This window comes from Pelophylax lessonae (genome assembly GCF_965119305.1).
Source record: "Pelophylax lessonae genome assembly, chromosome: 11".
Lineage (NCBI taxonomy): Eukaryota > Metazoa > Chordata > Amphibia > Anura > Ranidae > Pelophylax > Pelophylax lessonae.
Window position 1 is genome coordinate 95,754,114 of NC_138778.1, and position 12,414 is coordinate 95,766,527.

Sequence of the window (12,414 nt, forward strand, 5' to 3'; positions counted from 1 at the left end):
GGTGGTTCTATTTTCTATCCATCCCGTGGATCGGATCAGATGGCATCGGATGGAAAGAGACAGACAGTCTGTTTTCATCCAATTGTGCTATAGAGGAGAGTGGGGTTCTAGTCGTATTTATGTGTAAATTTAGTATCCGTTTTATTAAATAAAGCTTGGTTGTTAGTTTAAAAAAAAAAAAACTGGCTCCTAACTTTTTTAGCTGGCTCCTAGATTTCAGGAAAATTTGTCAAGCCCTGGTTTAATCCCAATCTTAAGGAGTTATACATTATACCTGACCCACAGTGGTGGTATTCTAAGGGACTTAAATACTTGTGTCGCCTATACACCTCATAAGTGTTCAAATCCTTCCAACAGATGCGCGCAGATTTTGATTTGTCTCGCACATATCTCTTCTATTATTATCATCTCAGGCATGCAGTGCGTGCACAATTTGGATCATTGGAGAACCCAATACAGATCCCTCCTATGGAGAAGATGCTGAGACACCCTGACCCTGCTAGGCTTATTTCTACGTATTATGCTGCTGTTATTGCGGATTGTAAATCTAGATTCCAAACTGCACAGGCTAAATGGGTAGATATGGACATACTCCTTAGAGAATCAGACTGAATTAAGTGATACTTATGGTACCAGGAATCTCCTCTAGAGATCGCATTATACAACTCAAAATTTTTCACCACTCACATCTCACTCCTGCTAGACTTTTTAAAATGGAATTATCTCAGTCAGCCAAGTGTTTTAGGGGTTGCAGTCAGCATTCTGACTTTCTCCACTGCTTCTGGACTTGTCCTTTGGTCCAGGAGTTCTGGAGAGATAAACTCTCATCTCATCTGCACTGGGCCTGCCAAACATTGTGACCCCTAAGAACTGTTTGCTAGGTATCTTTGGGGATCTGGCCATTCCTCCCAATGCTAAGAGACTGCTCCATATTCTTTACTTTTATGCAAAGAAGTCCCTACTACTATCATGGAAGGGATCGATATCTCGAACAAGATCTCGGTGGTTAAAACTGGTCAATGACTCAATTCCGTTGTGTAAGCTCACATTTGAGAATAGGAAAAGAAATAAAACATTTCTCAAAATATGGGATCGGTGGATGGCTTGTCCTCTGACCCTTACTCCTGAATTGCCACGAGTAAAAAATCAGTTTATTCATCATTACCTATACATCATATTTTGACAAATGATATGCTTGCTTATGGTGAAAGTAAGCTCTATGTAACTACTGACTGTAAAGTGCACATGGGATAACTTTGTAAAGGAGGGGAGAGAGAAAGGGTGAGAAATGCCCTTTTTTCTCCCCTCTCTTTTAGCTGCTGTTTGTTTGTTCATTGCACACTGCATGTGCTAAGTGTTGTGTCCTCTGTTTTATAAAACTAATAAAAATATCTTTAAAAAAATAGTACCCAAGGCCAACCGCTGTTTAACCGCTCTTTGGGAAACGTCAAAATCCTAGCCACCGAAAAAAGGCGAGGATGCATCTTCAGAGATTCAGAGCCTTTTTTCCTGGAAACAGTGAACAGGTTTGAATAGAACCCCTGAAAGCGTTCCCGAGAGGGAACCGATACCATCACCCCTTGCGACAGCAGATCTCATACCGCCTCTCGTAGATCCCTTAACCAATTTGGAGATAGGAGTAGATTGGACAGGAAGAATCTGTCTGACGGTTGAGACCTGAATTAGATCTTGCAACCAGATCGGATCAGTTCGTGGACCCATTTGTCCTGAATCAAGGAGGTCCATGGTTGTGCCGTTGTGGTCTGGGACACCAGAGTGATCATGAAGATCGGTTTAAGTATTGAGCCTGCTATCACATGTAAGTGGCGGGACAGGGACTCAATCCTTCTATCCACAGGGTCTTTTAAGACCAGGGACACCTCCACCAGGACCACAGTAGATTTGTTCAGTCTGGAAACCGGATGGTCCACCTTCGGTGGAACGGTCCATTTTGCATCCACGAATGAATAGCGCCTCTTAAAACGTTTTCGGCACCACTAAAATCTGTTTGAGGCACCCCCATTGGTCAGAGACAATTTTGTCAAAAAATTCAGACAAGGGAAAACCTTGCCCGACTTCAGGGATTTGCGAGTGCCAAATGACACCCACGCCCTGACGCTGCAGAATCATCCGCCATTTTTAGAGTTTCCCGCACTGACACTATAAGTGCCTCCACCAGTGCGCTTTCCAGCGCGGCTGTAGACGAGGATATGTCATCCGAGTGCGGTGACGCAGAACCCTCAGGGTGATATGCGTCTGCGGCAGCCATATCTACCTCAGAATCTGAGGATACAGGAGAGGCAGGGGAGGGCATAGGGCGCTTTTTATTAGTGGTATTTTTTTAAAACCAAATCCACTTTTTACACCAGGTTTTCCAAAACCGCCATTAAGGCAGACAGGGGTTGCGACTCGGAGGTCTCCGCAATCGCAAAGAGGGGATCTGTAGGTGAAATTTGTTCCTGGGACTCCATATGAACCCTAGAATAGCTCAGTGTCACTTTAAGAAAACTGTGAAAAACAGATCCACACCGCTGCACCAGCGGTACTACAAGTCCCAGCCACTAGTACTGCAGATAGCAGGGTGAGAGAGAGAGACCTACATTGAACACAATAGACATACCATAATTCGATATGGAGGAGAACCAGATCGGTCTGCTGTGCAGAGAAAATGATCTTCACAGGAAGAGAAAGTACCTGGGTCATCACTAGAGTAAAGGCCTAGCTGCTCCCTGCTGTCCAACATTTGCGGACTCTGGGAAAATGGGAAAACCACAAAAACATGGCCACCAATGCATTTCAATGGGAACTTCTGCAAAACGAGGCTAAACGATTCTGCATAAAATGGCAGCCCCCTCAGCAAGCCATGCGGTCCCCAGGACCCCCTAAGAGGTCTAAATGATTAGTGGCATCGGGGGTCCCCGGCATGGACCCCCACCAGAATTATCCCCCCCCCCCAGTGGATCTGCTATAGCAGCATTGACGCATCCACCCCCCGAGGTAGGGATCTCTATGATGGTGGGGAGGGAGGCCCTGGGGGAGCCTGGTACATACCAAAAGTTCTGGGGGAATGTGGGGTACCCGAGGATCCGACCTTCCCAGGGAGGGGCCCACGTTTGCCCCAAGACCGCTGGAGCTATGGGGGGACACTACTCCCCATACCAAAGACATCGGGTGGGCGCCACTCCGGACAGACTACCTCTCTAATCGTGGTGGGGGTGCTGACGGCCAAGGGGTACGCTGCAACTCAGGCTGAACCAGGTCGTGTGTGTCTCGGCGAGGTGTTTCACTCATGGGCCAGCCCCTATCCATGCTGGCAGGGGGGGGGTTTGGGCGAAGCCTAGCGCTGGGCTATAACCTGCACGTGCTCACTGGCCGGGCTGGGAAACCTTAAGGATCTAGGATATCCAGTCCTAAACCCAGTCTGGCTGTTGATTGCTGTTCTCTCAGGAACATAACTAGCTAAAAAATTCAATTTTTAACAAAGGTTCCCATTAAAATAAAGATAAGCTAAGACCGAAGCCCCAGCAGGGAACTAGGTTCTACTCCTAAACAAGGCAGAAACAAACTGAATCCTATAACAGAGTGAGTGGGTGTATGCCCTTAATGGAAGAGTGTCAAGAAGAAAGCCATTGTTGAAGGAAAGCCATAAGAAATCCCATTTGCAATTTGTGAGAAGCTATGTGGGGGACACAGCAAACATGTGGAAGTAGGTGCTCTGGTCAGATGAGACCAAAATTTAACTTGTTGGCCTAAAGGCAAAACACTGTGTGTAGCAGAAAACTAACACTGCACATCACCCTGAGCGCTCCATCCCCACAGTGAAACATGGTGGTGGCAGTATCATGTTGTAGGGATGCTTTTCTTAAGCAGGGACAGGGAACCTGGTCAGAGTTCATGGGAAGATGGATTGAGCCAAATACAGGGAAAAACATGTTAGAGTTTGCAAAAGACTTGAGACTGTGACGGAGGTTTACCTTCCGACAGGACAACGACCCTAACATACAGCCAGAGCTACAATGGAATGGTTTAGATCAAAGCATAATCATGTGTTAGAATGCCCCAGTCAAAGTCCAGACCTATATCCAATTGAAAATCTGTGGCAAGACCTGAAAATTGCTGTTCACAGACACTCTCCATCCAATCTGACAAATTTTGAGCTATTTTGCAAAGAGGAATGGGCAAAAATGTCACTTTCTAGATGTGCAAAGCTGGTAGAGACCTCCCCAAAAAGTCTTGCAGTTGTAATTGCAGGGTAAGGTGGTTCTACAAAGTATTGACTCTGGGGGGTTGAATACAAACGCCCCCCACACTTTTCACAGATTTGTAAAAAATGTTGAAAACCATTTATTGTTTTCCTTCCATTTCACAATTATGTGCCATTTTGTGTTGGTCTATCACATAAATTCCCAATAAAATACATTTACATTTTTGATTGCAACATGAGAACATTTTGAAGGGTATGAATACTTTTTCAAGGCAGTGTATGACTGGGACTCAGTTTCATTGTTGGATTTATTTTAAATAATTGAGAAGTAAGAATCCAATGCAGGACTTCAATACATCAACTGGGAGCTAGAACTAGTGGTAAGGAGATCTTGCTCCTAGAGACACTGATTCAGCCTATAGACATACACCCAAAACTGGCATAACAATCTTATGTGGATTGCTTTTGGACAACTACAACAATATCAGTTCGTTTTGTTGGTATGTGTAACACTGAGGATCCAGGTTGACAAAACTGTGAAGCACATGCCAAGGTCTAATTCTACTCCCTATTACTAAATTCCACATCAAAACACAATGAGCTCTGAAAAAGGATATGTGCATTTCTAATTCAGCTTCAAATTGAAACTGGATTTTTGACTTACTGTGAAATCCTTTTCTATTAAGTTCATTGATGGACGCAGTTCCCTCTGATTCATATCAGTAGGGTTATACTGCCCCCTACAGGAGTAGGATACTAGGCAGAAAAAAGTTCTGGCTACGCCTATGGGCAGTCCTGGAGGGTACACCCTCTCACTTCCTGCATAGGATGTCAGTTTTGTATCAAAGCAGTGTCAGAAAGTAACACCAACCCAACTCAAAATAGAGGGGCGGGTACTGCGTCCGTCAATGAACTTAAGAGAAAAGGATTTTACGGTAAGTCAAAAAATCCAGTTTTCTCTATCGTTCATTGACGGACACAGTTCTCTGATTCATATCAGTAGGGACGTCCCAAAGCAGTGCCATTAAATGAGGGGTGGGAAAAGCAGAAAAGAACAAGTCCCCAAGGCTAAACATAGCCAACCAGGCAAATAGGACTCAGCAGAACAAAAGATGAGACCCACCTGAAACAAACCATAAACACCGTCAAGGAAGGCCAAAAGCCCTCCAGACAGCAGCCAGCAAAAACAACTTTGCGGCCAAAAGAGGCATCTGCAGATGCCAGCACCTGGCAGATTAAAACTGAAATTCTATGCAGGAAGTGAGAGGGTGTACCCTCCGGGACTGCCCATAGGCATAGCCAGAACTTTTTTCTGCCTAGTGTCCTACTCCTGTAGGGGGCAGTAAAACCCTACTGATATGAATCAGAGAGAACTGCGTCCATCAATGAACGATAGAGGAAAATCGTTATGATCGGTTGAACACGTTTGGCAAAAAAAAGGGGTCTTCAAGGCAGAGATTCAAGAAGAAACTTTTGGACAGATCAGTACAATAACCCCTTGAAATCCCTATCACTTGATATACATTTTACCAAAATCAAATCCTATTTATTGAACACAGTGTAATGGCAATGAGTTCTGCAAAGAATGTGGCGATACAGTATTGTTATTGACTTCACCTGTTTTTATGATGACATGAGTGGTTGATTCTGACACCTCACAAGAGAAGATGCTCTGGGTTTTCCTTGCAAATTTCTGGACCAGCATCTGAAAGCAGAAACAGTATTTCTTCATCCTGAATTATATATCACCAATATACTTTACGCAGCTTTAAACAATATTGAGAATCATGTACAGCAATAATTGCCATGAAGATTAGAATCAATTGTTCTTGCAAGTCATACAAACAACACACACCTAAGTAAAACTAGGCAGAAACTATAAAAAGGCAAACGCCAAACCAAAACACACATACTGTATATATGAATGTTTGTACCTTGCAAGGACTTCTACAATAAAGCGGATTACACACATCACAATCTAATCCTCTTTAAATTTAGCAAAAAAACGTAGGCCTTCGTCCCATTTTGTTATGACCACACATCCTATACCAAGCTCCACATATGTACAGAGCAGTGCTGAAGGATGGACGATTTATTGACACCAATCTGTGGCATCAGCATAAATGGCCTGGGGGAGCCAGTAATACAAGTCTTACACCAGGACCCTTAAAGAAAGGGTGTACTGAAGTCCGTAGTCAAAACTTTTCAGTCTCTCCTGCCACTCTAGTCACTTCTTATGGAGATTCAAGCTAAGGTTAAATAGGGGCAGAGGCTAGTTTAGTCAAAAAGAGGGGAAAAAAGGCTAACCTGACCCTGCACTCCAAAACATCACTCCAAATATGTCCTTAACCACTTTACGACCGGCGCACGACGATCTACGTCGGCACTCAGCCCCGGCCAGGCAAACTGACGTAGGGCTACGTCAGCACTTCCCGCCGGTCCTGTGCGCGCTCCCGCGCCCCCCCCCCCCCCCCGCTGCCGCCGCCGATGGCTCGATTGGGTTCAGAACCAATCATTTTTGGCCTGGACTGGTTGATCGGTCCTGCCCAATCAAATGGCACTCTAAGCCTGTGAAATGTAAACACAGGCTTAGAGAAGATGTGCCCTCCCCTCACAACGGTCTTTTTGGATCCAGCGTGAGAGGAGAGCACATCTAACTGTGAGTATTGCACCAAGCACACCCACACACAGGTAGATAGGCACATTTCACCCCCGATCGCCCCCCCCCCCCGATTAACCCCTACAGTCCCTGACACAACACACACTATATACAGCATATAGCATTTACCTATATACCTGTATAAGTGTGATTTGTGGTCAGGTGTAGCGCTTGCGACCCCCCCTTTTCCACTTAAATTACCCCCCACCCCCCCCTAATAAAGATTTAACCCACTGATCCCCCCTGACCCCCCCCCCCCTGATCACCGCCGTTAACCCCTACACCCTCTGTCACATCAGCACTAATACAAACGTAATATACTGTATTTTTGGATTAGTGTGATTGTGATCAGAATTAGCGCAGGCGACTACGTTTCTGTCCCAAGAAGGTTTAGGGTCCCCGCCACCCGCCCAATAAAGATTTAACCCCCTGACCCCCCCCTGATCACCCCTACACCCCCTGCCATAACACACACCATATACAGTATATAGCATTTTGCTATATACCCGTATAAGTGTGATTTGTGGTCAGGTGTAGCGCTTGCGGCCCCCCCCTTTTCCACTTGAATTACCCGCCACCCCTCCCAAATAAAGATTTAACCACTTGATCTGCCCTGATCCCCCCCTGATCACCGCTAGTTAACCCCTACACCCTCTGTCACATCAGCACTAATACAAACGTAATATACAGTGTTTTTGTATTTTTGTATTAGTATGATTGTGATCAGAATTAGCGCAGGCGACTACGTTTCTGTCCCAAGGAGGTTTAGGGTCCCCGCCACCCGCGCAATAAAGATTTAACCCCCTGATCACCCCTACACCCCCTGCCACAACACACTGTATACAGTATATAGCATTTTCTATATACACGTATAAGTGTGACTTGTGACCAGGTTTAGCGCTTGCCACCGTTTCTTTTATCCGTAGGATACCCGCCAGCCCCTTCCAATAAAGATTTAACCCCCTGATCACATCCAGTTAACCCCTACACCCTCTGTCACATTAGCACTAATACACACATAATATACTGTTTTTACTGTATTTTGTATTAGCGTGATTGTGACTTGAGGTTGCGCTAGCGAGTTAGCTTCTATCCCAAAGGAGGTTTAGGGTCTCCGCCACCCCCCCCCCCCAGATCCCCGGCGCATAGTTTAGAAATAACCCCTTGATTACCACACACACACACACGCACGCACGCACATACACTTCCATTTCTAGTATAGTGTTTGAACAGATCAATATCTGATCTGATCAGAACTATACTAGCGCCCCCATAGTTTAGGGTTCCCAAAACACGGTGTTTGCACAATCAGCACTGATTCCTGCCAGCACCTGCGTTTAACCCTTTCACCCAGGCAAGTGTAGTAATTAATAGATTACGGTCACTTGCAAAAAAACACAACACACAAAACCGCTGTGTTAGCAGAGTCAGGCCTGATCCCTGCTAGCATTAGCAGTTTTTTTGGTAGCGCTTGAAATAGTACTTGACAACCAGGTGCTTTTATTACCTGTGAGTCGCATCACTGTACAGGTAAATTTAGTTACCAAAATGACCATAGTATAATGACCATGTCAAGTGAGAGCGATGGGGAAGCCTCACTGGCAGAATCAGGGTCAGTATACGAACCAGATGACAGCAGCGGCTCCCTGACCGATAGCTCCGACGACAGATGGGTCCCTGTTAGACCCAGGCGTACCCGACCCCATTCTGGAGTTGTTGAGATGCAGGAATCGCAGGGTGCTCGTATGGAGCAGAGTGTGGTTACTAAAGCCGCTCATAGCGCCAGCGGCCTAGTACACCCTGGACCTAGTACAACCAGCACTGCAGTATCACCTGGTGACGTGGCGAGTCCCCTAAGTGCATTGAAGCTGGTGCGGTGGCCAGCACGAGTAGTGGCCCGCAGCCACCGCGTATTCGAAGACAGGCCCATAGTGCCCTCCCTGATGCGCTGGCATATCCCAATTGGCAACCCACTGATTCTATAGCGCCAGTACTTCCCCCCATTCACTGCCCAACCTGGAATCCACGTGGAGACAGCTGGTTTTACGCCCCTGAACTTTTATGAGCTGTTCTTCACGGAAGATCTTTTCAGATCTATTGTGGATCAATCAAATTTATATGCACAACAATTCATCGCCGCCAACCCAAATTCGCACCTTGCCAGACGATTCGGCTGGAAACCTATAACGGTTTCCGAATTTAAAATCTTTCTGGGCCTTTCCCTCCACATGGGCATAACTAAACTAAAGTGAATTGCGGCTATATTGGTCCACTAGCCCACTTCACCATATGCGCATGTACTCTGCCTCCATGTCCAGGGCGAGATATGAGCAAATTCTGCGATTTATGCATTTCAGCGACAATGAAATCTGTCGTCCTCGGGGAGACCCTGCATATGATCGGCTCCACAAAATTCGGCCCCTCATAGACCACTTCAATCAGCGGTTTGCAGCCTTGTTTACCCCCGAACAAGTTGTCTGCGTTGACGAGTCCCTGATTAAATTTACTGGCCGCCTTGCTATGAAACAGTACCTCCCCAGCAAGCGTGCCAAGTACGGGGTCAAACTGTATAAATTGTGTGACAGGGCCACAGGCTATATAGTTAGTTTCCGGGTCTAGGAGGGGAAAAAAAATAGCTGTGTGGAGCCCCCCAACTGCACAGACTACATAGGGAGTAGCGGTAAGATTGTTTGGGACTTGGTGTCACCCTTATCCGGAAAGGGGTACCATTTGTACGTGGACAACTTTTACACAAGCGTGCCACTATTTATTCACCTGCTCGAATTACAAATTGGCGCATGTGGCACCGTGCGACCTAATCGCCGGGGCTTCCCCCAACGGCTTGTAGATTCCCGTCTTAGTCGGGGGGCGAGAGCCTGCTTGAAAACGGACAAATTGCTTGCGGTGAAGTGGAAGGATACACGGGATGTTTATGTTCTGTCCTCCCTTCACGCAGACACGACGATCCAAATTACTACGGCAACTGGCGTTATGGAGAAACCCCTCTGTGTCCACGAATATAACCTTAACATGGGAGGGGTGGACCTTAACGACCAGCTTTTGGCGCCGTATTTAGTTGCCCGTATAGCCAGACGCTGGTACAAAAAAGTGTCTGTTTACCTTTTCCAATTGGCGATGCTGAACGCCTTTGTCCTATACAGGGCGTCAGGACGAACTGGATCTTTCCGGGAATTCCAGGAAGAGATCATCCTTGCCTACCTGTACCCAGGAGGCATGCCTGCCCAACTTCTCCTTCCAGATGCAGTGAGCCGGCTGCATGAGAGGCATTTTTCACATGTCCTCCCGAGTACCCCTACCCAAAGATGGCCCCAAAGAAGATGTCGTGTCTGTAGCAGGCGCGGATTTAGGCGTGACACCCGCTATTATTGTCCCAAATGTCCTGACCAACCTGGTCTCTGCATCGGGGAATGTTTCGAGCGCTACCATACACTAGTGGAGTATTAGTGTAGGGTACAGCACGACACAGTGTAGGGCACACAAACACAGGGTCTCAAAGGATGTTGGATGTCCATCGACATTTTGAGAGACCCAAGCTGGAAGATCGCAGTCCCAAATCAAGAAATCAAGGAACAGTTAGAAAGAAAAATGAAAGGATCCAAAAACTGTTGTTGTGTCAGTAATTTTATATGTCCTTCTACTCTTCTTACTGTACTTTTTTTAATGTACTTTGTTTGTTTTTTCATTCTTTTGTGACCTGCTTCTCTTGCAGGTACTCGTCGGCTACCACGCATTGATTTTATATATTCTGACACAAACAGCGTTTGCACTCATATATGGATACCTTTGCTGATAGCAGCTGTGGTGATTTTCTGATTTCAGCACTGCAGTTAAAATCCTATTTTGGTATACGTGGATAGTGTTGTGTATACTAGGGCTGAACGATAGTCGATGTGATATCGACTATCGTTCTGCGCGCGTGGGCGATATTCATATCGCCGAAGAGGCGATATTTACCATTAGGCAGAGAGAAGTCGGGGGGAGGAGGACTCGCAGTGCTGGCAGCCGTCCCACACGTTCAGCGGTGAGCAGCGCGCCGTAAGCAGCTACACAGCTAACCAATCACGCGTGCCTGCACATCTGATTGGTTCCCTATGCCGCTACCACGTGATTGGTTCGCTGTGCCGCGCTCACTGCTCCTTCAAGAGAACTAGCTCCGCATCCAGGGCGGCAGAGGGAAAGCGTAGGACAGATGTCACGTCGGGCTGTACTTTTCTACCTCGCTCCTACCACAACTGTGAGTCCTCACTCTTTCTATTTCATCCCCTTTGAAAAGATGGGTCTGGTTGCTCTCTTGATTGAATGTTTCCACCAAGTGTTCAGCTTTTGTTTTTATGCATTAAACAAAGAGAAATATCGCAATATTTATCGGTGAAAACGAAATATCGCAATGTTCTTTTTTCCCCAATATCGTGCAGCCCTAGTGTATACCCATCATTAAATTCAGTGGGTGGTTGTTTGGGCGGTTAATGATGAAGATCCAAAAACTGTTGTTGTGTCAGTCATTTTATATGTCCTTCTACTCTTCCTACTGTACTTTTTTTAATGTACTTTGTTTGTTTTTTCATTCTTTTGTGACCTGTTTCTCTTGCAGGTACTTGTCGGCTACCACGCATTGATTTTATGTATTCTGACACAAACAGTGTTTGCGCTCAGCATATATGGATACCTTTGCTGATAGCAGCTGTGGTGATTTTCTGATTTCAGCACTGCAGTTAAAATCCTATTTTGGTATACGTGGATAGTGTCGTGTATACCCATCATTAAATTCAGTGGGTGGTTGTTTGGGCGGTTAATGTTGAGTAATACTACGCATTATTCCTGTGCTGATTTCTGATAGGTTCTCTTTTTTTCCGTTCAGCCCACAGGCTGCATGAAAAAAAAAAAAACCTATATGCCAAACAAGGACCAGCAATGTACTGGTACGTTGCTGGACTTTGAGTGGTTGTACCAGGATGATGCCTGCAGATTTAGGCATCATCTTGTTATCGTTTTTTACAGCCAGCGGTCGGCTTACATGTAAAAGCAATCCTAGCAGGTAATTGGCCGCTAGACTGCTTTTACATGCAGTGGGAGGGGCCTCCCCCCCCCACCGCCGCCTTCCGCAGCCTTCCGTGGTTTTTCTCGGGCTCTCCTGTCCCACCGGTTAACCCGAGAGTGCAGCCGGTGGTTCAATTATCTAACCATAGAGCTAATTGGAGATTAGAATGGCTCCAATCATCTCTATGGCCTAAGATGCCGGAGGCTATGAGCATTTCATGACTTCTTTTTCGCCAGAAATAAACAGGGCCATTGGGAAATTGGGAAAGTATTTTATCACACCAATTTTGGTGTGGTCAGATGCGTTAAGGTCAGAGGAGAGATCTAGAGTATAAAAGACCCCAATTTTTTTTTAAAAAGAGTACCTGTCACTAGACATATGCCGGTTTTCGGTAATTCGATATATCGCGGTATTGCATACCCACGGTATTGTTATTGTGGCATTTTTAAAATACCGAGTTTCTCTGCTCCTGGTCTGACTTGTGAATTGATA

At 46.0% G+C, this 12,414-nt stretch overlaps 1 protein-coding gene across 1 annotated transcript in view; it reads right to left on the bottom strand.

The window, feature by feature from the left end:
• BRCA1 (BRCA1 DNA repair associated) overlaps positions 1 to 12,414 on the bottom strand; it is a 413,307-nt gene that overhangs the window by 136,264 nt on the left and 264,629 nt on the right. The window contains exon 16 of the mRNA XM_082271609.1: positions 5,822 to 5,909. Within this exon, the coding sequence (XP_082127735.1) occupies positions 5,822 to 5,909 (88 nt within the window). The remainder of the gene's footprint in view (positions 1 to 5,821; positions 5,910 to 12,414) is intronic.